General features: G+C 39.3%; 1 protein-coding gene across 1 annotated transcript; it reads right to left on the minus strand.

Moving 5' to 3' along the window:
• Positions 1-3,419: 3,419 nt before the first annotated feature.
• On the minus strand, positions 3,420-26,950 carry cables2b (Cdk5 and Abl enzyme substrate 2b; the record flags this gene model as incomplete). The annotated part of the gene is made up of 10 exons (XM_079226543.1): positions 3,420-3,572; positions 4,836-4,920; positions 5,478-5,597; positions 5,769-5,875; positions 7,782-7,879; positions 8,814-8,982; positions 9,086-9,194; positions 10,027-10,104; positions 14,183-14,278; positions 26,358-26,950. The coding sequence occupies 10 exons, from the start codon at positions 26,948-26,950 to the stop codon at positions 3,420-3,422; spliced, it is 1,608 nt and encodes a 535-aa protein (XP_079082669.1).
• Positions 26,951-27,240: the final 290 nt, after the last annotated feature.

Here is a 27,240-nt window from a genome sequence, read left to right on the forward strand (position 1 = left end):
CATCAAATTGCAGACTCTTGAAACTCGCTTGTGATGCATCACTGAACAGTAAAACCACAAATATTCAAATATTTTAGCTTAGACAAAAAAGATAATTGATGATGAAAAAAGTTCCTCATTGATTTTCTGTCAGTTGACTTATCCATTAATCTACTCATTGTGACAACTTTAAGTTGCTATTTTTTTTTTTACATTGCATACTTTTTACAATTATAAAGCAGTTTTTGTGCAGATTGATGCAAAAACATTGCATCGGCTCACAAAAATGTATCCACCAGCAAATGTCTTCTGAGTATTAAAGCCGTGTGTGTTTAATTCCACTGTGCTCAAATCCTCAATTTGAATAAAGTGATCTGTCAAATTAAATTATAGTATTTTTCGTATTTTTCATTTCCGTGAAACCAGAGAGCAGAGGACATTATGAGCAGCGGCGCTCATACTTCGCTGCAGAATGAATACAGAGGAACCACTGATTAGCATAGCCTCGTATTTATCTGTGCAGAAATACAAAGTTTAGACATAATAAATACACATAAAAAAAAGAAGCTGTGCAGCATATAATTGTTGATTTAAAATTTGAATGTCAACGTAATGAATGAAGTTTCGAACCATTCGATACAGCCTATATTGGCTAATTCAAGCACATGAAACGATCACTCTCTTTCAACTTGGCGTTTTTTTTGCAGATTGGCCAGTCAGAGAGGGAAAGAACACGTTTCGTTTGAAATAACCAAAATCAAACTCTACTTGAATCCCAGCTTTATGCAAGAAAACAACTTTAAACAGGACACCATGTCAGTCCATTGGCTCTGCTCTTAGTCAACATCAGCTGATCCAACACTCCAAAAGACAACAAAGTGCCTTCAAAACACACAAGAAAATAACATCAGTGGAAGACCATTGAATTGAAAACCTCAAGAAGAAGAAGAATATTTTAGAACTAGAACATCGTTTCCGATCTGCTTTCATCATCAGCTCTGACTGTTTCATTGTAAACATGATTCTTCATCTCGAGGATTATTAGCAATAAATACGTTTCAGTGAATTGGTCAGATTTAAAAATACAATAAAATACTTTACACATTTAAATGTAGAAAAATATGATTATCCTTGTTACTTAGTGACGAAATCAAGAGTCAGGATTGTGAAGCAAAAAGGCAAAAAAAAGTGCAAAAACAACAGAGGCCCGACAGGAAGCGTTTGTGCCGCCGTCTCCTCCAACATGGTGACCACTTCTAAAAGAAAATACTCACTTTGGTTTTGGATAAAGCAGATTTTACTACTGCGGCATAGAGGAAAAACCAGCACAAACAACCTGTTGGAGGCCTCTGGTTAAATATTTGTCCCTTTATGATACAGTTAAATAATAAATAACAGAATAAATATTGAGTTTTCTAAAGTACAAAGGTCTTTGATGTTGCCTCAGGAAGTCTGTAGCTACAGCAAGTTCCCTCCAAGAAACTGTCCGAAAAACATAATAATAATAATATAAGTCATGACAGGCCAGTTGTACCTTAAGTGAGCTGGTGTGTTTGTTTCAGGGCTTTTCACACATCTGTTTCATAGCCTCCATCCGTAATTTATTCTCTCAAATAACGTTCATATTTGAGGTGCTGGAATCAGTGAATTTGGATAAAAATAAAACATGATTCATGTTTTTTTTGTCAACTGAGTTGATGTAGTATCAACAATGATTTCCATCACTTTGAGACAATAGAGACCCTCAAAAAAGGAAACAGCTGTTGCATCCCCAAAACCTAAAGAAGGCATCTTTCAGGTTGCATCTGTAGAAGCCTTGAAATGTTTTGCCAGCATGCCACAGTGTTATTATTCACTGCAGCAGAGACAATGACAGTGATGGCTTCATCCGTTTCAGTGTTATTTGAATGCTTCTTCTCATCGCCACAGCATTTCTCTGAAGATGCACTGCTGCTCCGTGACCACCAGAGGGAGCAGCAGTCTGCTGGTGGAGGGACGACAACCAACATCAGAGTGAGACAGAGGTCAAAATACAGAAGAGGTGAAGATAAAGTTGCCCATTTGAATCCCTGGATCCGGGGACAGACAAAATGGAATTCAGGTGCCCTTAGGCAAGGCACTTAAACATCGTGTTACAGTAAAGCGGGCTCTCATGTGAACCAGTGAACACACCCCTCAGTAAATTAAGAGCAGTGAGGAAGGGTTGAGTGGTAGTGTAAACATCTAAAAAAAAAAAAAGGCAGAAGCCTCAAAAAATCATGCCGATAATTCAAAAAAAGGCGGCTGGTCGTTCAGAGAGAACAAAGGATGTAACATCTGGACTGCACTCAGAAAAGTGCTGACGCAAAGTCATTAATGCCAGAGAAACCAGTCTAACGAGAGGACGAGATAAAAGGAAGTACTGGGAACTACCGTCACCAAAGTGCTCGATCAATTTCCTTCCGTGACAAGAACTTATCGCCTTCAATTTAATTTCACAACAAAACATTATGCAATAAGTGAATGTTGTGAAACTCTTTGCTATAGCTGCTGAAAACACTCAGGACTATTGATTTAGGATGCTTTGAAATGCAACGATTGTCAAATGCGCAACACTTTTTGTTTAGTGACATTTAAACAAGATTAAAGAGAGATATTTTTAGCCTTTATCTTGAATTTCTTCGTTATCACAGTCTTTGGCCCACTGTGTTTCACAAACAGTCAACTCGTAAGTTGTGAAAGAATTAGGAAATTGTAATTTTGGCAATAAATGATTGGATGTGAATGTGAAAATGTATTTGAAAATGGCATTTCTGATCGGATTTAGCTTGGAACAAAATTTCTGCACCGATTTGAAAAATTGTGAAGCTATCTTGTAAAATTTGCAGAAGGTACAGCGGTAAAACCTGAAGGGAAACCTTCGGGTTTTTTTAGTCAATAGTTACTCACATTCTCAACTGCAGAAATTTCAGAAATGATTACTCAAAACTGTTCAACACAGCTTCACAAAGTTCCACATAAATTCAGATTTAACCAAAATTCTGCCATATATGTTTCCTCCAGCAATCCTTAAAGAGTTGCGTTCATCAGAGTTTCCATTACTAAAATCTCTTCAAAGAAGAGATTAGGCGTGTCAAAAAAAACAAAAGATAATTTCCTTTGAGAAAGACATGATTTGGAGCTTTATAATGCATTTGACCATCCGTGATTCTCGTGGGGCCGTTGAGCCGAGCATCAGTCCTGCTGCTGAATCATCGATCACAGTGCGTCGTCACTTTGGTGTTTGAGGGAGGACAGAAGGCGATGTCGTCGCCGCTGAGCTGTCGTACCATCACGGTGTGGATGGACTTTGGTGTTGGAGGAGTTACTTCGTACCTCTGAGCCAGGCATCACACGGACCTGTCCATCACAGTGTGGAGGCGGAAGTTGCTGAGAGTCCCTTGGAGGGAGGGATCAGCGTGTCACTGCTTTGACTGCTGCAGCTGCACCAGCTTTCTGTAATGTGGCATGACTTTGCTCTCCGGTAGGTAGAGCGCCATCTCCAGGGCAACCAGGATGGTGAACTCAAAGGATATCAGCTCCCTCCTGCTGATCCTGAAACGCTCCTCCAGCTTCTACAGAGATACAACACCAGCAATGGCATGAGACACGCAATGCTTTCTTTCAACGTGTCTTTCAAATGTTTCTCTTTTCTTTTTTTATTGGCCTATAAGATGATGCATTTTATACATGTTGAAGCAAAAATTCAGTGTTCAGATACAATACTTCCTTAAGGTGGCTCTGAGGTGAAAAGTGCAACTCTTAACAAAACAAGTGGAAAATCATGTTATAAGGATTTTCAGATTGAGCAGCAACATTTGTTATTTCAATATATAACAATGATACCTTATCAACATTTAGGTAAATATGAGTAACGGATTGGACTTTGTATCAGCAGATACTCAATATTAAAAGACTCAAATAAGGATCAAGGACAGTAAAATGTGTTCAGGACATCCTTAGTTTTGGGGAATCTTGATTTGATATGTGTTTGAACACAAGGCCACCCTACTTACTTAAATATTGCCCAAATCAAACCATTAATCAATGCTTTTGAACAAGTCATATCAGAATTGTGTTATGTTAAAGAAATAATTGTATTATTTTAATTTGTAGACATTAGTATAAATTCTGGTAATCTGAGACGGGATTCATCATTATTTTACTATACAGTAATTAATGGACAACTATTAACATTACGATTAATCTGTAAACAGCACGATGATATTTGTTTTGTCTTTTCAACAGTAATACAAATAAAATGTACAATGAAATAAAACAGCAATTCGACAGTTTTGCTTCATATTTGATGTAAATGATTGAGTAACAACATTGTTGACAACCAATTTTCAGTTAATTGACTAATTAAATCAAATTATTTTTAGATAAGGCACTGTTTATTAAAGAATTGTAACCAAGATATGAACTGATCGAAACATTTTATTGTTGAAAAACAAACTTGTCAGTGCTTTCTGGAGTAATGGAGACACTGTTTCTACCAAAAAAAGAATCATTGACATTTCTGTGCTGACGTATTTTTTTGTACTTATTAGCTGACATACATGCTGATTTTTCCTTGATAAGCTCACATTTCCACTTAACCAGTTGGGATCTAATGACAGTACTACTAAGGTCAATTCTCCTCTACTGTGTGTGAAGAGAGTCGTGAGTTAACTGTGGAGGACAGAAACTGACCTGCAGCTCAGAGATGCTGCAGGTCGTGTTCTATCTGCTCAGGTAGATCAGCTTCACAAGCACCGACATGAGCAACATGAGCTCACTGACAGGCAGAGGGAACCACCATGATCCGTGTGTGTGTGTGTGTGTGTGTGACTTACATCAATGAGGTGTTTCACCTCCTGCTTCTTGAGGTCACTGCTGATCTTAGCAGCCAGTAGGATGCAGGCAGCTGACACCAACTTCCTGTAAAACCACAGCAGTACATAGGAGCATGAGATATCATGGATATCATGAGAGAAGGTAATTACTAATGGTCCTGCAACAGGTCAGATTCATGCGTTTGTACCTCAACAACTATTTTGAAAATAACAGTCAACAACATACACAGGCGTTACACTCTATGTGCCGTTTGTTGCATTATTCTCGGAAACTCCAGAGTTAAAAAGACAACTTGAGTAGCTCTTAGATATGCCCATAGACCGTAGGCGTAACTGGCAAAAAGTCATAAACACAATGCTGAGGAGGGATTGTAATTATCTGTAAACTTATATCTCATATTCATGGACTACTTTATCGCCTTTTGCACAAGCCCTGTAAAGAAACAAGTCAAGTATTACATGAATTTTAAAGAAACAAAAAAGGTTGAATATCCTGTTTACTATTTAAACTGGCCGACAAAATATTATAACTCAAATGAAGATTTCACAGACCTCCTGTTTCTTAAACCAAATTGGCCTTCTTTGAATATTCCCTCAACATGAACTATGTGTGACAGTAATGTGATTTTGATGTTAAAGTACCTGTTCTGTTTATTGAGTCGACCCTGCAGCACCAACTTCTCAAAGTAGACGAACGCCATCGCGATGGTGACGGGCTGCATGCCGCAATCTTCCCCAACTACTCTCATCTCTCTCTTCAGACTGTGAGACAAAGACAGTATACAAGTCAAAGACAGTGTTGATATTCTCACAGTAGTTTCAGCAATGTGTAGACAGCTTGACTGTATATAATTACACATTGAGTGTTCCATTATCATAATATTACAGTCTGATAGTTTGAAAGGTATTTTGTAAATTAATTTTGAATATTACCTGCGTATCTTGCTGAGAGTGAGTTTAATGTGAGGATACTTCTCCTTAAATGTCTCGTTCATGTCCTTTTTCAGATCAGACGGTTTGACATATTCTATTACTGTTGTCTGGAGGATAAAAGACGAGAATGGGAAGATGTAAATTAAAATAGAGAAAAGAGAAGGAAGGAAAAGGAGTGGAGGAGGAGAAGAATGCATAAACAGGAAGGGAGAGATGTGTCGTCACGTGAAAGTGTAAGCACAGACATTTAAAAGTCAAACAATGGTCACTGGATGTAAATGGACCTTTTGATGAAGTAAACACTGACTGCTTCACTCGGGGCACAAACTGCCAACAGCATGCCGATGCCTGTTCAGTATCCTTGTGTTTTTATTGGTATTTTATACAATATTAGACATCAGTTAATACAATAATTGTTGTGTACTAATGTATGAGTAATGTGGGTTAAATCTATTATTGTTATTCAAGACTCCAGCTTTACAGTTAAGAGTGTGAGAAAAAAATGGTGGGAGTAGCTAATTCGGTGGTAGTGATTGCACTTCAACCTCTTGTGGGCAGAAACGAGTATTACAACAACAAACACTACAAATGATCCTGACAAAAAAAGACAATGTTTTCTTACCAACTGTTTCAGAGATGAAAACACATAATTAAGAAACTAAAAAAGGTTATTATAATACTTTTTTTTTTTTTACATCTATGCAGTTATAAACGCAGGAGAGAAACCATTTTATATCAGATCACCTCAACTGGGCACTGCAACAACATCCTCTCTACGGTACATCCACCAAAATCATCAACAAACCAAAATACATCCAGAATTCAGCTGCCTGTCTCTTCTCCCACTCCCATGGCAGAGACCACATCACCCAGTCCTTTGAAACCTCCACTGGCCCCCCATACAGCAGATAATTATTCTCGTGACCTACAAAGCCCTTCACAACCTCGCCCCTCCACCTCTCTGACCTCCTGCACCGACACGCTCCCACCCGCAACCTCAGATCTGCAGACGCCAAGCCCCTAATCTCGCCTTACTCCATCCAATCATCGGCCCTGGGGGGCGGGGCCTTCTCCATTGCTGCCCCCTCTCTCCTCAGCACCTCAGACGTTCTCCATCACTCACCACTTTCAAAACAGCACTTAAAACACATTTATTTAAATCAGCTTTTAACCGGAGATGCTAGTTCAGTAGGTTTTTGTTTTGTTTCTTACTGTAATGTCATCTCTCTTGTTTATATTGTTATTGCTTTTATTGTTTGTTTTTACCACGTAGAGTACCTTGTAAAACAATATACAAAAAACATTGTGAATAGGAATAAGGGGTTATCTGACTGATTTAATGATATAAAAACACGGTAAATTGCTCATTTAAGATATAGTAGGATACATTAACTCTTTTTACAAATCTATATAAAAAAAAGAGAGAGATCATAGATTTTTTTTTAATTCCAGTTTTGTGAACCAGCCTAAAGGGGATTTATTGGTGTTGGTCAGTATGTGTGCGTGCGTGCGTGAGAGAGAGAGAGGGTCATGTAGAGTTGGTGCTATAGTAGGTTGTGAGATCATCTCACTGTGTAATGATCACACATACGGATTAAATAGCAACGACAAAGCGTGTGTGTGTCCCCGTAGATTTTCATTCAACTCAGTGGAGAGATAAAACTAAGCTGCTGCCTATAGGGTACTTATATTGATGTAAAATAGTAGTGTGTGTTCGTGTGTGTGTGTGTGTGTGTGTGTGTGTGTGTGTGTGTGTGTGTGTGTGTGTGTGTGTGTGTGTGTGTGTGTGTGTGCATGAATGTGTATGTCATTCCTCAGTTGTGATTATTCTCTTCCTGTGCACTTCTGTCATTGCATCTTTATTTTCTCTCTGCCTGTCTCTCCTTCAGTTTTTCATTATTTCAATAGCGTGACTTCTTATGCATGTTAGTGCAATCTAGGTAATCCAATTGTTGAATGATATGTAATGCAGAACATTCTTGACAAAAAAAAAAGTGTCCAGTGTCTTTTTACCATGTAAGAAGCGAAGATCAGCACCCGTTTGTGTTTCCCACAAGGCCACTGGGGGTCACTGAGGAGGTTAGGGTCGTAGTCCATCACATCTTCAAGACCTTAACAACAATCAATATGTGAGGTGGTTTAATCGAATTGATTAGATTTTTATGAATATCATATTTTCCTATGACAGATGTCATGCAGAATGATAACACAGAAATAATGTGCTTCCTCCCGAGAACAGATACCAGAATCATCTCTGATGTGTTAAAATGAGTTTAGCATGAATACTGAAAACAGGAGGGAGCTGCTAGCCTTGCTCCACTTCAAACAACTCTATCCATTTCCTGTTGTATTAATTGTAAAATTGTATGTATTTAACTTTTTAAGATGAAGTCCTGACCTTGTGGTAAAGTTGACGACGTCACACAGTTTCATACCTCTGAACAAAACGATATAATTGCTGGAAGCTTTTGTGACTTTAGCCAACTAACATAAGATGTGTGAATATGGCAGCTTTTGGGAGCTGTGAGACTAAAGAGACACATCACAAGAAGATTCAAAATAAAAACCTGCTATCAATATGCACACTAACCACACAGCTGTGTTGTGTTAATGAAAGGTTCCAGATTAGAAAGAGAGGTTTAGAGGCTAATACAGGGCTCTGTCACTGTGGGTGTGTTTATAGAGAGCAGAACCATGAGACACGCAGTGTGTACGTATACACATGTGTTTCAAATATAACAGGAACTCCAGTAAAAACTCTATCATCTCGTCATCCAACCTCACTCTAATCTCATCCCTCCATCCGGTGTTTGTTAGTCTTCTGTATTTTTATTCTCTTTCTCTCTGCAGCCACAATCTCACCCTTGTGCTTTTACTTCCTGTCACGATGTTCTCACGCTTACTATCAATGCAGAGAAACATCCACTCTCAATATCACATTCGGTGGAATTTGTAAAATCCAATATTTAGGGTTACGACAAGGCACATCGATACTAAGCGCACTCGGAGAGTTTAGACCTCAGTGTGTGTGTGTGCGTGTATTACCCAGGTCCAGTCCCACGGTGCTGTTTAGTCTGCTGGGCGGGCAGCTCCGGCCCGGCATGCTGTGTGTACTCCTTGAAACTGGAATCTGTAGCGTCAGGTCGCTGGTTGACGACGGCTTCTGCCTCACCAGGGCGTTTGTAGGGTACAGGAACTGGGCGTACGACACGGACTAAGGCAGAAAAAATGATGAATTTATAGAATCTGAATCAAAAACCTCCCTAATCATAACAACATCTTCCTGTGTGTGTCTGAATGAATGTTTGTTTATCTACCCTGCCGTAGGTGTCCAGTTGAAAACCCTCCAGCCCGGGTAGCATCTCCAGGGTAGTGGAGATGTTCCCAGATGAGTGCCTCCTCCTGGGGTGGTTTAATGTGGGATCACTGGAGAAAGACAGAGATGGTGGTGGTTAAGGTGACCGGCAGGTTTACCGTTAGGAATTTAAATTAAGGATGGCTCAGATAAAGGATTCACAACATGATACATGTGATTAAGAACACTGCAGCAGTTTAAGTTCCTCACAAGTCAATGGCTGTTGTCTGTTAGCATCATGAAAAACTGATCTTGTGGAAGAGCTGTTGCAACTGTTTCTGTAACCAATTAGTGCTCAGCACATCACTCTAGCAAAGTGATGTAATTTCTCTGTGTCCTAATATTTCCTACGATGTGCATGTGTAGCGTGAGTTTTACGTGATGTAAGCACGCACACAGCAGTTGTTGATTACCATCTGAAACTCTGTGTGTGCATGTGTGTGTGAACGTGATAGAGAGAAAGGGATTAGGATAAGTTTACGTAACTGTAATAACATCTGTATTTTCTGCTGTGTTTATACAGTATCCGAGTGTGTGTATGTGTTGGAGTCAGAGAGAATAGGAGAACATGATACGTGTACTTTCTGCTCTGTGTTTATCTTTAAAAGTGTCTGTAAAGACTGAGGTGTTTATCGGTTGGGAAGTTCATGTGTGATTATCTCGGTGTGTTTTGTGCGTGTGTGCGTCTCCCGCTAAAGATTCCTCAGATCAAATCAGGAAGCTCTTAGGCACATGGGAAAATGTGTCGTCTTCCCGAGGCAACTTCTTTCTGTGGCTATCTCTAGCTCTTCTCCGAAGCTCCCCTCATACGCTTTCATCCAGACACTGACCTAAATGTGTGTGTGTGTGTGTGTGTGTGTGTGTGTGTGTGTGTGTGTGTGTGTGTGTGTGTGTGCGCATCACCTGAGGTAAAAGCTTTCTCCGTAGGGCAGAACAGAGAAGGCAGCGCACAGAGATCTCTTCGCACAGATCAGAACGATCCTGAAAGACAACCGAACACACACATTAGTGGTTGTGTTGTTAGAACATCTGTTGGGTTTGCTGCTTATAAAGGAAACAACAGGAATCAGCATTGTCAAGGTGAACAGCAACCGTCCTCACACATTTTTAGCGGACTAAACAAACAGAAAACAAAATCCAAAAGCAGGGCTGCACAAATAATGAAAAAAGTGACATTAAAACTCAATAACCCCCCACAAACCTGACTCAACAATCCATTTCACAAGTTGAGGCAGTAACTGATTGACAATATAACTCAAATGTTGGAGAAATGTCCTTAAACCCTGAAAAATTCTGCTGATGGAATAATTACATAACACAAGCAGTATTGCTCAAGTTCTTTCATGTCTGAGTTTAATTACATTTTGGATCAGGTTAAGCACACATTTCATTATGTATATATTTGCAGGCGTTATTACATTTTCAGGAAATTACTACATTATCGGGTGCAGAACCCTCAGTTCAAACAAACCATCTTCCAGTTCCCGACACAGCCTGGTATTTTATCTCGTCCTTGTTATACTTTTTGCAGTCATTATCATATTGGCTGTTTATTATATTTTCTACTGCATGAATAGCATTCAAACGTTTGTCTTCATCTAGATGAACAATAAATATCTGAAATAAACTAAACTGATTTAATTTGTTGTTTTAGACACGACTCAACCTGTAAACAAGTGAAACAGATGTGTTTGATGACTAGAAGGCAATATATTTGTTTGTATTGTAGAAATCATTTGGGGTCTGATTTGTTTTTTCAGGTTATTTAAATTAACTTATTAAAATTGGCACTTGAATGTTTTGCCGAAAACCTCAAATGACACTTTCCTAACTGACCCAAGTGTTCCACCTTCATCTTACCAGAGCTTATAAACAACCTGTTATAATGGTGTTTCAATGGAACAGAGTGTGTGTGCACTTTTTATTGCAGATCCTCTGGAGTATAAACCCCAGTGGAGCAGGAACTGCAAATCCCTCGCCTGGTTTGTTTCTCAGAGGAAAATGTTTACAGTCATTATCTTTGGCTCGGGCACCAAAGAGACTGCAAGATGATTCACAGTGTGAAAACAAAAACACACTTATCCTTGAGTGTATCATGCTTGTGATGAATCATGTTATCTTCTATACATGCACAAACTACTAGTCCTTTATACAGCTACTAGTAGATCTCAAATCATTCACCTTGACTTTTTCTGACAGCCTAAAACATTAAAAACAGACCACAGCTTTTGATCTGCAGCTCCACAGAGAACTGAGGTTAACCACAGAAATAACACCAAGTCCTCCCTGGAACAGCACCAGAAGCAAATACTGCAAAATTAAACTACACCAAGCGGCTCTGCGTTTAAGCAGAATACTGGCAGAGAGAGCAGTACATCTACCAAAGTAGTTACATAACCTGGATTAAACAATATGAGCGAAAAAAATACAAGCTTCAACAAGGAGCAAATTCAAATCTAAGGCGTGACGAATAAACATCACAAATTTCCTGCAAAAATATAAAGATATAGATTTGTATTTGCATATATTGTTAAATAGGTGTACAATATGACCGGGCATCTGATTTTAAGAGGTTAAAAGGACATTTTTCATTGCATCTCAACTTTACGTGTCGGCAGATTTTGTTGTCTACATACTTTTATAGCAAATCTGCAGTCAACATTTGAAATATATCTTGATGATAAAGTTGTAATTGAATATAGTCAATTCCCGCCAAAGGCAAATTAAATTATATTATGTAGTTTCTTATCTACTTGATTTCTGAAGTGAAGAGACTTGGTTTTATCTCAGTTTACAATAATCCCAGACACCAGACTAAATGATAATATCTAATCTTTGAAAAGATTGAATCATGCAGCTACCACTTTTATGTAGTGGAGTCTTTGATACTTTAGTTTGATTAGAAACTGTGTAGTGAATCCAAACACTGTGGATATTTTTATAGACATGACATGATCCTGCACAAACATACATGTTTGATGAATCTCCAGCTGAGAAGATAATTCAGTTACTTTAATTCTAGAATAAATAAAGACAATCTCATGTTGTGGCTGTAACTCATCATCCAAGGAGGTAGAACTGTATTATGAAGTGATTCTCATTCAAAGTATACAACCAAGGAAGGAAATGAAACGCTCTGGTTCAAAGTGTATCTATTACAACAAGCTAAATATGTAGTTGTCTTCTGGTATCAATGTTGTATTTTACTGTGAATACATTGTTACTATTTAAACTGTATAACCTGTGAACTGTAAACAAATGTACTGTCCTCTTTTGTCCCTGCTCCTCCTCCATCCATCCCATGAGACAGATGAGTTTGGATTTAATGCCGTTGTTGGTTGTGTGAGCCCCTGAGACACACACACTCTGCTTGTTCCCTAAGATGCATGGGAAAAGTGAAGAGCAGGAAGTCGCCGGGAAGCTCAGTGGAAACAGCAGAAGCATCAAAACAGGCCTGCTGGAAATGAGACTCTGCTGGGAATTCTGTCTCTACATATCCATTTATTACCATCCATTTCATAACACGGGGGGCCATTATTCCATGATCACTTAAAAGAAAAACACCAGGAAAAAACACTAAAAGGGTGAGATAATTTAGACATGCCTAATAAGAGTGTGACCAATGACCTCATGTTATTAATGAAATTAATTTTGGTGAAGTTCATTGTCATTGCTCTAGCAGTGTTTTTTTTTTTTTTTACTGTTCATGGCATATTCACAGTCCCAACTACTTTAGTTGTTAAGTTTTTTAGAAAGTTATTTTACTCAGAAATACCTTCAATTGACACACATGTGGTACTTTATATCTTCTGGGACAGTTTAAATGGACAAAATTGTGCATTTAAAGTTGAATGGAGAGGAGAGTGAGACAATAGGAGACTTAATTCAGGTTATTAAGGCTGATGGATTGTATTGTAAATCCATAAGAAGCTTGTTTTCTAGTTATTTACATTCAGATGCGCCATGATAGCCATAATTATCGACGTACAGACATTAATCAACTAATTTCACATTGCATTTTAACAATCGTCCTTTTTTTAGCACTGCTGGAAGCTTATACAGATTAATACATGGTCACCCATTTAATCTCCCATAAGACAAAAGGATTGTTAAAACCTGGAGACCCCTGCTTCAGACTCCAACGTTGACTTTTCTCTTTAAGCTGCTGTCTCATCTCAGTAATGACATGGTGACTTGGCTGAACAACAAACAGCAGCTATGCTGCTCTTAGCTGGATCTATTCTAAAACAATCACCCTTTAGTCTATTATTATCTGATGAGTTGGTCTGTGTTCCTTTGACACTGAGGTCTGATTTATACACTAGCAAGGAAAGACAAGAATAGAATACAATAGGGAGACTACAGCAAGGCGGCACATATCTGCGTATCAGCCGAGTTTGTAAAGGTTCAAGGTTAAAGAGACTAAGCCGTAATGGAATAGTCAAGGTTATGACCCCTATGACCTTAAGAAAAATCCTACAAAGAATTACCTGAAATAACTACAAATACAGTAGAATATATAGTATAAACAAGATACTATCTCAGGTTATGTATTGTGCATTATGTACAGTATGTATTTTTTCCAGTTGGATGTGTTCAGAATAACTCCACAGGGGGTTTAGCGTAAGTACACTTTAGTTGGACAACAGTGGTTTGACTTATTGCAGAGAATATAGCTTGAAGTACATATAAAAAAGGTTGTGCAAAAATACTGGCACTGTTATTGTACTACCCCACAGGGGCTATTTGTTTAAATATAGCCGTTTCTTTCTTTGAACTTAGACAGTTTACAAGACCCCAAGCCCACTGCCACGACCTTGTTGTGCTTAGGTTTTGCTCTGTAACACCACATGCTGTGAACATGCGGCTCAACTCCGTCTAAACCTGGACAAAGACTTGTCTGCAGCAGTGGAACAATGTGATGTCTGCTACTTTCAACCTATACCTTTAAAAAGTGATAAAACCCAAAACCCATCACTACATTACTAGACAGGTCACAGGATTTGGCTTTTCCTTGGTTGTTAACCTGTGGTGTTGCAGCAACATGTGTGTGTCTAACCTGCTGCCTCTTGTGTCGTATTGTTTCATGTTTTTGATGAAGTGGATCTTCTTGGCGTGTCGAGGTTTTGGAGAGCCACCAGAGAGGTTACGAGTCCTACAGAGAGACAGACAGACAGAAATGGAGATAAATAAAGGGGTTCGCTCACATCAGCAATTAATGAATAAGGATTTCAGATGACACATTCTCCATTTAAGTAAAGCATACACACAACATTAGACCTGAAATCAAATTGAACATAGCGTACAACGAATAAGAACAATCATTTTGTTTATGGGTGGTTAGTGAAACCGGGTATTAAATGGGCCCCGGAGGCTTAAGACTGTAGTGTTTATTGTCACACTAAAGCCACTCCCTTAATCTGTGTTGGGGCTAAGCTCCTTCAAATAAACACACACACACACACACACACACACACACACACACACACACACACACACACACACACACACACACACACACACACACACACACACACACACACACACACACACACACACACACACACCAGACCAGACCAGACCAGAGAAGCTGCGGTGGAGACAAAGAAGCATACCAGATGACATTGAGTTAAAGACAACTGCGCCCTATACTGTAAGTGTAATAAAACCGTAGTATATAAGGCCAATAACAATCACAGGACCTGTTCAACAAGCAAAAACAGTGTGTTGACATGTAGAAAACCATTATTTTAATCTGCTCTGAATGACTTTACATCCCTCTAGTAGTGTGTCGAGGGTGGATAGGAAGGACTGAAGGGTCTTTCACATAAGACGTTTTTTTTGCGATGTGGCGCAATGCAAACTATTGGAAATGATGAGTTTCAGAGAGCAGCGCCCAGTGTTCAAGGCCCATGAAGGGGAGATGCGTTACTGTTGACCAGGTTGGAGTAAAAAAAAGCTTCAATGTTACTATTTTAGAAGCTTCATTAAGAATAAGCACAACCTAACACTCTGCTACACAAGCCAAAACAAAAGCTGTCTGTATGTGGACCAACTGTTTATCTTAGTTTGCCATAGTATCTTGGATTAAAACAACAGACCTCAACGTAAAAGCAGGCCAAGAATGTTATGTAACTGCTGTGATGTTAGTGAGCTGAACTTAAGACTTCAGCATGGATACACACACCCACACACACAAACACACACGACAACTCCACAGCCTAAAATGTCATGTTATGAGCAGTGTGGCTGCAATTAATTTCATACATCACGTGATATTAGTTTTTTCAACATTTATGCACACAACGCTAAAAAGCAGAGCTGTTCCACAACTGTGATATTAACACGCACAACTAACTGTTGAAACGTGGACACACTTGTGATCACACACGTCAGAGAGAGACAGACAGCATCTGTTTCAGTTTTTGGATGGTGAGTCCACAGCACATTTTAAATTCACTTGTGAAGCAGGTGTTTGAGGGAGCTGTGTGTGTGTGTGTGTGTGTGTGTGTGTGTGTGTGTGTGTGTGTGTGTGTGTGTGTGTGTGTGTGTGTGTGTGTGTGTGTGTGTGTGTGTGTGTGTGTGTGTGTGTGTGTGTGTGCGCGCGTCTCATCTGGGTATAGAATGAGTCATCCAGTCACATTTAACCCAAAATATCAATCCACACATTTGATTTGTTTATGGAGGTCAGAGAAGCTTCACTCTGTAAAACCACTGCACAACTGTGAGAGTGGTTTGTAGTCTGAAACAGCACCATATAAACATTTCATTTTGGTCCTAATCAAAGAGTAAGAGCTTTTTTTGTTTCCTTTGTGTCAAGGGTTTTCTTTTAATTTCAACATAGCAAATCACCAATGCATTGATATTTTTGTCACTCAATTGAAAAAACTCAAACCAACTGTCATGTTTTGTCTCCTAACCACACAGAACAACAACAATCCTGGGTCAATTCATTTTCAATTAAATCTACTTTGTATAGCCCAAAATCACACATCACACATTTGCCTCAGAGGGCTTTACAATCTGTACACATACGACATCCTCTGTACCAGGACCCTCGCATCGGAACAGGAAAAACTCCCCCAAAAAAAACATTGTGGGAATTATATAAGAATCATATGATTGAATTCGAAGTAAATGTGTTGATGGCAACTGAGCAAAGCATCAATGTAAGCGCTACATCCTTCATATCTGGAACTGAACACAACGATGATGTAATCAGTGGCACAGTATTGGAACATTGATTTTCAACAGTTTCAATAAAGAAAAAGATGGAAATAAAGATCAAAAGTATGAACACACAACTGTCTGAGCCGTCACTTCTTCAGTATTATAAACCCAAGAGTCTATTTATACTGATTCTATATTTAGTATATCTACTGTAACCACGGTCACATGATGGTATCGTCTCAGCCTTCACTTCCATGGGAACCGTGATTCCGCAGCATTCTGGAATGTTGTGGAATGTTTTCATTGTGTGGGAATAAAAAAAGAGCACAATGATGACGATGGGGATAATGGGGATGATAGCGGTTGGTGTTTAAGATAAAGACAAATAAGGCCACACGGGTTGACACACAGCAACCTCACCCTCTTCATGATATCTGTGTTTCTTCTCGGTTTGTGCGACTATGCCAACATTAGCAAGTTGTAAGGTTGGAGGGCTAGTTGTTGTTTGAAATGTTTTATTACGACAAATCACCATGCTTCTCTCCAAACATCTGTTTTTCATTTAGCAAAAGAAGTCAACCATTGCATATGTTGAATGTTGTATTAACACAAGCAGCCACATAATACATTTGTCAAAACAAAATAAAACGGCCTCAATTGGCAAAATTATTATTAAAATCAGGAACTATCTGTTGATATAAGTAAACAACACTACAAATCCAACATTCAATGCCAATTTGTACCAAACCCAGTTGGACTCACGAGGTTACATGGATGCATAATTAGCTGTATCATTTAGTGCAGCAGTAGCTAACTGTAGTTCACTCATCTCATGATTGATTGCTACAAATAACAATTAGGACTTAAGTTAACAACATGTTTGGATGGACCACAGACAAACCCTCACACGATTACGATCATGATATTCTTCAACAGTGACTGGCCACTAATAAGGTTTATGAGAGCAAATGCTAAACAGTCAAAATCAACGTTATCTTTAAATCATTTTCTCAGCTTAGAAGCTTCCATAAGGAAAACACTGTAGTCATAAACAACAACAATATCTAGATAAGAGTGGGATAGCCGACACCATCGCTCTCACGGTCTTTCTAAGTCTGACCCAGTATCTGAACTTTGGATCTGTAAACCAGTGGCTCATTTCCATAAAAACCAGTCTGCTATTTCTCTCTGGGATGTTGGAAAGTTTCCCTTCTGTGGGAATGGAAAAATCCAGTCTGCCGTTTCCCTCGCTGCAGAGGATGATTAAGATTGCTGTACAGATAACCTTCTTTTAGAAGAAGTCTTTCTAAATATATGACATGTTTCTTTAAATAATTGTATCCTTGGGCCATTAAGCTAAAAAAAAAGAGACAAAAACAGCCACGCTATTCTTTGTTGCCGTCACATTAGGTTTGTCGGATGCTTGGATCTTACAAATGTTGGAGCAGGACAGAGTTTCAGACTTTCTGAAAATATCCCTGTTGCTAACAAATAAGAGAGTGAATTAATGAATGCATATATGAATACATGAAAGGAAACAGTGGGTCACATTGTTATACATTTTATTTGGTGGACAAATCTAGTTATTATTCAGTTTAACATTAGCATAGCAAAACAATTCAAATACCTAAAAAAAAGCTGAGAGGATGCTGTCATACATACTGCTTCACTGGACATGAAACAGCATCTTTATTTTGTTTAGTTGAGTGGTTTCTGCTTTTTGTCCTCACACAGATTCCCCAGGTGAACTGGAGACTCAGCTGCCTGTTGTGTGCATACACTGCAGCTGGCAATAAGTTATAGATATAAATTGTTTGTGCGTCGCTCATCAGTGCAGTTGGGTGGCTTGTTAGGCACTTCAACCACAGCATGCAAGGCACTAATCCTGTGGGTTAACGATCGGTTAACAAGGGCCGGTTATCGAAATTAGCGACACTAATATTAAAGTAATATAACTACTATCTTTAACTACAATGCAAGTACCTCAACATTTTACTGTAAAGTAAAGTACTTGTATTATATATGCATCTACACCACTATCTTTTGGAGGCAAATAGGGTTTCTCATAATAGTGTTAAGTAAAAGATCTGAATAATACTACCAACACTGAATAGCACTTATAAATATTAAAGAGCACCAACTGTATGAACAACACCAGTGTCACAGTAATAATAGCTGGTGTTGTTGTTTTACCTTAAAATAATCTCTCTCTCTCTGTTTTTATCCCATCTTTTCCTTGCGTCTTCATCAATCCCTCTTTTTGTCGCTGCAAACATATTTCCTTCATTCTCGAATTATAAGATTATTAAAAGGCATTCCCACACACTTTTTAAAGCATGGCATTGAACTGAAATTCTAAACTGAAAAAATCTGACCAGATGTTTTCAGAAGGGATAAAGTTGATATCAATTTATTCCAAAATACAAATAAACACAGACACTAAACCAACTGCAGGTAGGTGTCATTCTTAATGCTGTACCGACTACGTCACTGCTGTCTGTCCGGATTCGTCCTCGAGGATCAATGATATTTGCTTCTGTTGTATCTTGATGAGCGAGCTGACAGCTTCTTCCTGCTCACATAAGCCTCCACTGATCAGAGGCCGTGGTTAAGCTCAGAATAGACTTTAGCGCGCACACACATACACACGCACGCACGCAGACACACACAGGCTTATATCAACACACACTGGCTTAATCTGTCTCTGTAGATGTCATGCTGTAGGGACAGGGATCAATATTAACTCTTAAGGTCATATACAGAAGTCAATGCTTTGTTTCGTTGCAAACTTTTAGTGTTGTTTTACGCACTTTGAACATAGTAACAATACACACTTCCAGCCACTGTGTCCTACTCCATGTTTTAAAGTGTGCCGACTAGTCCCTTGCCTGAGTCCAGAGTTTCATAGCCATTCACTCCAGTTGGAGTTGACTGATTCATCTGGCATCGATTCGTCAGTAAATACATTTTCACCCATTCTTACAGATATAAGCACAAAAAAAAAGAAAAAAAAAAGAAGTTAACTCAAAGAAAAAAAAGGCGCTTAAAAAGGCGATCAGATATTTAATCAGCCAGATGTGAACAATCCACACAAAGTGTTTAGTTCTGCACCATTTATTTGCTGTGGTGTAATTAAAATATCTCAAATAATCTGCAGAATATTTTGCACGTCCAAAATCTTCGGCGTGATCTTGCCGTTTCAGTGCGTCATTAAGAGTCCCACTGCTTTCCTTGGCAATACCTTTCCTATGTGGAATTCAAGCGCTAGGATTGGTCAGGCTCCATGCTGGTCGAGGTACTAGGAAAGTAGATATGCAGTGGGATTCATGATTATGCTGTTTTACAGGTAATATTTCCAAATGCTTGCTGTAAAAGAGCCGTTATAAACTCAGCTCATATGTACAGTGTGAGCATAACAGTTCTAGGTGTACAGAAAGGAAAATTAAAACTTGCAGTGTGAGTAAAAAAAACATATAAAGACACAGTTGTGTGTTACACATCACCAGATTAAAGAATCCTTTTGCTTATTTTTCTGCAAGAAAAAGCCTCCTTCGTTTCTCATAACCTTCTTTTCTCTATCTTTATTAAAACACTAATCTAAAACATTTACTGTTATGCGTTCGACTGCTTCAGTTGGAATTCAACCCAGGTGCTTTTGCCGGTTTGTTTCAATCGCACCTTGGTGCAAAACCAAAGAGGCAAAACAAACAGACCAACCACAGGATGTCTATACTACATATGATTTTAGCACGATTTCAGAAGCTATAGTAATAAATCCATCTACTACTCGTGAACTGTTCAGGAAGCTTTCTTAGCAGAGTATATATAATTAAGCTATTAATTTGGTAACCATAGCAGCAGGTGAATACAGGTATTTTCCCGGATGAATTAGACAAAGCAGTGTAAACTCTGATATGTTGTGTTTGTATCCTAGCCCAGGAAATATTGCTGTACAAGACTTATCTTTTAGTTTTGTCATTATTCATTACATGTGGTCAGCCTGCAGTCCAATAAAACTAATAACACTCAATCTTCACATGTCATACTAGTTTTAGTGAATGCCTATTAGCCAATGCCCTGAAATAGACATAAGTATTTCCGCAAGGCTTAAACCTGACGGGAGATTGTGTGTGTGTGTGTGTGTGTGTGTGTGTCCATGGTTATTCTCCTTATTTGTAATGTAAAAGTGCTTTAGCTTTACTTTAAGGTGCATTATTCCACTGCTTCTAACCACGCAGCTCTGCTGTCAAACATACTGCATTTGCACTCTGACGTCTATGTTACTGACAGACACCAAACTTAGCTGTGTACCTGCGGAGTATCTTTAGTAGATTATATTGTATAATCCAGCTCTGCTAATGGGGTTGTTCTTCTCACTAGGATTGTAATCCAAATGTGACATAACCTGGGTAAGGTGTTTATGTGACAGACAGGATTAATTAAATGTGGTTATAATGGAATTATAAGAGTTAGAATAAAATACACTGTATGAATTTGAAGAAGGGAGTCATAAAATATGACATTAAATCAACACCGAGAGCATAATACTGCAAACTGGATGTGACTGATAAGACTGTGTGTGTGTGTGTGTGTGTGTGTGTGTGTGTGTGTGTGTGTGTGTGTGTGTGTGTGTGTGTGTGTGGCATCTGTTATCAAACCAGACCACACTCGCACATACACACACACACACACACACACGGTCATAGGAAGACTGTGGCTTGTTCACACAGATGGTGATACATTTAAAACACATGAACCTGTTAAAAGGTCCACTCATGTTGTAGTGTGGACTGAGACATGTACGGTATATATATAAATATATATAAATATAGCATTGCAGACGGGGGTCATGTTTTCATAATATGTTCATAATCATAACTTTGTATGTACATTACTTCGAAATTATTTTTAGCATCAAATGTTTAATTTCCTGTAATATAATAAAAGAATGCGGTCGTCATATAATTATATATACATGCAATATAATGTACTTTAAAAAAAAAAAAATATATATATATATATATATATATATATAATACTTAACCAATATTGAATTTTTTGTGTCGATTCAATATAAAATCCAAATTAATAGGAATAGGAAAAACGGCAAGTGGGGTGAATACTTTTGCAAGGCCTCTAGGTTGGTGCTTAGATAACTTTACTTTTAATCAGCAGATTCATTGATAATGAAAATAATCGCAGCCCTCGAGAAGGTAAAGGGTGTCTCCCACATTCATGACGACATGGTACGAAGGAAAGTTGATGATTAAGATAAATAATGTTTGTGTTAAGGGTGTGGAGGGGAGTGGGGTTCAGCTCTGTTTTCATTGGAGAGTTGTGCATGTTTAACACACACGCATACGCATACACACACACGCATACACACGCACGCACACACACACAATGATGATGATGTCAGTCAGATTCCATCCCTTCTTGGGTTGTGTGCGTTAGTCCAGAGGGTGTGTCTAATCAGTGCTTTGTGCTGAATCTGATACATTTTCTGCTTAAGGCAACAAAGTTCAGCACAAAGTTTTTGGAACAGAGCAGATTAAAACGTACATGCAGTCAAGTTTGATGTGTGACTGAGTGAGACAGGAGAAGGAGTTTGACATAAAAAACAAGGCCAAAGTGAAAACAAAATGTATCTGCTTGTACACAAGTGTTAGACTGATCAACCAAATTGCAATTTGTGTCCACAAAACTGCTACACAGGGACTGGAATGGATTGCAGACATGTCATGGTTGTTTTAGACTAAAAATGGTCACATAAACTAAAAATGTGCGCAGCTTTACACCCACCAGTATCAACCCTTAGCACATATCAGTTAGCGCTGGGAAATCTACAGAAATGTGTTACAAGACTAGATATTGTCTTATTATCTACTAGCATCAGTGTTTTCCTGCTATTATTGGCTGCATTATAGTAAAGTGATGTGATTTTCTGAACTTACCAGACTGTTGGCTGTTCCATTCAGTTGTGCCTTTACTCACGTAGTCATGATATTCACATTACTGATGATTATTTTTCAAAAATCTCATTGTGTAAATGTTTTGTGAAAGCACCAATGTTCAATCATACAAATCAATCAAATCAAATATTTAGTGATATTTGATTTTCTCTATATTATTAATATCAGTTCAACGAGTAAGTTCAAGTAAAGAGATAAAGAAAAGTGAAATATAAGGAGAAGAAAAATAAAGTGTGAAAGACTCTAAAGACAGAAAGAAGAACGGGGGTGTGAAAGAAACCCAAGAGAGATACAGAGAGAGAGAATGAAAGGAAAGTTGCAACAACCAAACCCTAAAATGCTGTTTATTCTGCTGGGAGAAAAAGAAGGGAGGAGACACATATATGTTTCCAATAAGAATAGTTGCTCTCCTTGGCCTGATGTCATTAGGGGGAAATGCCTAAACCTAATTTAAACCAGGAACAACCCTCATTACGTCAGTGGTGAGGCTTTGCCTATACGTCACTAAATCCATGATGTCATTGTGGTAAACCTGACCTTTCCAGGGGAAATGTCAGCCAAACAAACCTGACTCAATGGCTTCTCTTGGCTGTGGTGTGTTCGCCTGGCACAGAAACTGACCTGCTGCGTCTGTCACCGGTTGACCTGACACTAGTCATTCACATTAACCCCATACAGTACAGAATACTGCTCATGGGTCCATTATGACTATCCCAATCTTTTTTTTTTGCAATCGATCCTGAGCTGAGACACTCAATAAACTAGCCCGTATCTGATTGCTAATGTGTCCACAGCAAAAATAATAAAGCAGCACATACTTGTACCTTTCCCCAGTAGAACCGCAGATATTAATGCACCTCATCCCTTGATCAGTTAAAGTTAGCCTGTGTTCTTCCTCCTTGAAAGTGAACAGGGTTCATACACATTTTGACCAAAGAATTTCCATGACTTTAAACCAAATTTCCATGACCATGAACATTTTGTGAAATCTCGGTGTTATACATGAAAAAGTGCGAAAATGTAGTATTTAAACTAACAATGAGAATTCCAAAGCATACCGTTACCTTAAATGACACAAATGAATGAGAGACAATAGTTTGAGTAAAAGAATAAAGATGCCTGCTTATATTTTGAGCGTCTTTCTTTTAAAAGCATATTCATTATTTCAAACTCAGCGTAAATGAACGACATGAACATATGAATATAACAAATTTCCATGACTTTTCCAAAACCTTTGGGATTTAATTTTTTTCAAGGACTTTTCCAGACCTGAAAATAACCATTTTAAAATTACATGACTTTTCCAGGTTTTCCATGACCGTAAGAAACCTGAGTAAAAAACAACAACCAAGGTCAGCCTGAACATGAACAGTGACTAATGCAACAGCAATTTTAGGTGACGTAGTCAAAGTGTGTACTTTACCAGCCAAGTGTGCTCACTTACTGTAGATAAAGAGCATCAGTTAATGAGCTAACCTGATCCTATGCGTCAGTGTGTGTTCATGTGCCGGCTAATGAAGCGGTTAGCTGGCCGGCAGGACTTCAAACACTGAGCTTTGTAACAGACAGCGGGGCTAAACGGAGCGTGACTGATGATCGCATCGGTCTACAGCCAAATCCATCACACCAGGAACAGGAAGTATGTAGGTGAGGAGAAGGGTGCTTGTTAATTCAACAAATCATATTGGCAAAGGAAATTCAACACCACAGCAGCTCATTTGCCTTTAGCTTTCATATGATAGCTAAAGATCAGTTAACATATGAATGAATTATTAAACAAAATACAGTTTACATCAACATCCAGGAAGAAGTTGTCACGTAGTGTCCAACCAATAAATCCGTAAGACAATAGTATCGTCGTATACTTACTTATACTATTGGTATGTCAGGTTTAGGAACAATATCGAGATCCCGATCGAAAACACTTGTTAATGTTCTTATTTGATCAAATAAAAATCTTCTGATATAAGCCTAAATGTGTTTGACATTTAAATAATTACCGTAGTCAAATCATTGATTAGTGGATCAAGAGAAAATAATATTTTGATAATGAATAATTTGAATCTTGTTTGAGAAGCTCAAAGTAGTATGTATCGGCAATCTTTGGTTCAAAGTTGAATTTGCTGCTTGTCTTTGATGAAATTAAACTAAATTGGGGCTGCAAATAGTATACTAGTTTATTATTTAGGTTACTATTTATTGAGCAACATGCTGAACATTCTCTGGTTCCAGGTTCTAAAATGTGAAACTATCCTGCATTTCTGTCTTATTAACCATTATAAAAAGGTATTATCTTGAAGGTTCTGGACTGTTGGAAAACAAACCATTTGTAAACAGATATGATGATGAGCATTTTTTCGTATTTTATCACATTTTAGGAATTCACTGATTAATCAATTTATTAAAACATGATTGAATAGTCAGTCATAATCAGATTTAGCCTTTTGCAAAATAAAGCAACCTCTTGTTGCAAAGTAGTGCCGTCACAAACCAACATGCAGTGTGTGGATTACACTCAATAGTAACACTGACAACAACCATCTTCGCATGAAATACTGCATTATGCAGCATCCCAGTACATAAACAAAATCAAGTCACACAACAGCAGCTGTAGGTGACGGTTGGTGGCTGCTGCAGCAGCCTGATGAGACGTTATCTGTCGCTAATTTCCCAGCTTGTCGTTAGGTGTAAATAGGCTAAGCAGTCATTATGGCAGCAGGGCTGATTCTCAGGGTTTGATACGCTGCCAACATGGTGACAACGTTAATCGTCCATCAGCACTCACACAAGTGCTGCAAGTCTGAACCACTGTCAGATGAGGATGCTTCATATAAACACACTATGCCACTCTCATCCTCAGAAAACCAGACTCACACAAGTCATATAAATTAATCTCTTACTCTTTTTCCACTTCATCTTTCTCATCTCAGCCAGTCCATATTTTTCTCTGTCTGATTTTCTCCCTTTCGGCAGAGAAAATCCAAACTAATCCTGAGTTACTGCAGTAAACACACAAATGGAAATGATTCTGGGTTACTGTGCCACAGAAAACAGCTTGACTTCCGGTTGTCTGTTGGTGGTTAGCAATCGTCACCAGGTTCACTTCTCCTCTACAAAGCCACAAGCTACTCCAACAGGCTCTAACAAGCTGCTTCATTATCTTTAAGCACTTATCCTGTTCAGGTGACTGCTGTCCCAGCTGACATTGGGCGAAGGTAGAGTTCACCCTGGACAGGTTTGGCATGTTTAGACAGTCTACCATTAACATATAAGCAAAACATAAATATTATCTGTTTACAATGAAAAAAGTACCTTTAAGGTTTTTTATGAATTGGTATGCATAATTACACAAAAATCTCAAAATGATGGCTAAGTTCTTAAGTGCATTAGTGTTTACTGTTCAATCATGTATTATTAAAGACATAGAAGGACTTTGCATCAATTCAATGTTTGATAAAAAAAAATGAAAGAAGATTAAAAGAATCTGATTTAGCATTCGTTGTCAACTTTAAATATTTGACATTGGTGCTGAAACAAAAGTCGAATCAATAGGTCAATCAACAGAAAATGAATCACCAACTAATTTGATGATAGAGTTGATACGTTTATTCTGGAAATGTGTTGTTCTTAGGCCTTTTTGGTTAATTTCAATGTGGCCCAGACCAGAAGCTTTAATAATTCTCACCAACACCAGGCTACCTCCTTCAGTCAAGTGGCATTAGTGGTGATCTGCTCTGAAGGAGCCGTCGGCTGACATGACTCAGGACACGTTACCCGCCTCCTCTACAGTTTAGGTTCTGCTGCCTTTCTGCCTCTCACCTCCAGACAGTAAGGTCAAAGTTCATCCACAGGGAAAAGTTGCATCCCGAACAGTGACACGCGCCACACACATACACTAAAAGGCACCGTGGCAGAGCCAGCCGCGAGGTGGGAACGAGAGCGAAAATACTCTGAACGTTGAACTTGACCAGACAGCCTGTGAACAAGTTCAGTGTGTGTGTGCGCGCGTGTGTGTGTGTGTGTGTGTGTGTGTGTGTGTGTGTGTGTGTGTGTGCGTGTGCGTGTGCGTGTGTGTGTGTGTGTGTGTCTCACCTTTGGCGCGGCTCCGAGGACACCGAGTTGCAGCTCTGAACCGACAGCAGCGTGGAGGACTTCCGCGGTCCGAGCGGCGACGGCAGCACGCTGGCGCTGGACGGGGACGGCGAGAGGAGGTTGCAGTTCCCCGGCGATGGGAAGGAGTCTCTGCGGCGCTCCAGCAGCACCTCCGCGCTCCCCGCGTCGTTGAACCCCGTGTCTGACGGCAGGACGAGGATGGGCATAGGGAGGTTGAGGAGCGCCATCCTCGGTCCCGGGGAGGGGTTCACGTTCCCGCAGCTCGCGGCCGCTGCCAGGCCGGAGAATGTCCCGTAGCGTCCAGGCGGGTGGCCGAGCTCCGGACACAGCTCGGCCGCTGCCGCCTCCAAGTCGGCGTCTTTCTGGTGACGGCTTCCGACGTGGTCTGCTGGATTACTCTGCACCGGCCGGCCGTCCAAAGAGATGTTACTAAGAAATAAAAGAGCGGCTTGTCTCCGGCGTGAGTTCTCCCGGTTCCTTCGACTGTGTTCCCGGTTACTAAGCGTCTTTCTGCCGCTACCGGCGGCGGGTATCGCAGCGCTGTGCTGCCCGTATGCAGCAGCCGCCGCCATGCCGCCGTCCCACTGAGGAAGTCAACTGGAGGATGAGCTCGAGACCCGCTGCTGTCAAATCCCTTTTACCCGGCGCGAGACGGCTTTACGCCCTCCGCCACTCTCATTGGCCGGGACAGGGATACGTCATAGCGTGTGTTCGCGTGTGTGTACGTGCTGTTATAAACATGTAAATATACTGAACAAGAATGCACTATAACAAATTATTGTATTTTTTTTAATTATTATTTTATAAACATTGATTCAAATTGAGATAAAGTCATTTTTGGCCGACTTTTTTGTTTGTATCC

The sequence above is a fragment of the Taurulus bubalis genome (genome assembly GCF_910589615.1).
Source record: "Taurulus bubalis genome assembly, chromosome: 11".
NCBI classification, from domain to species: Eukaryota; Metazoa; Chordata; class Actinopteri; order Perciformes; family Cottidae; genus Taurulus; species Taurulus bubalis.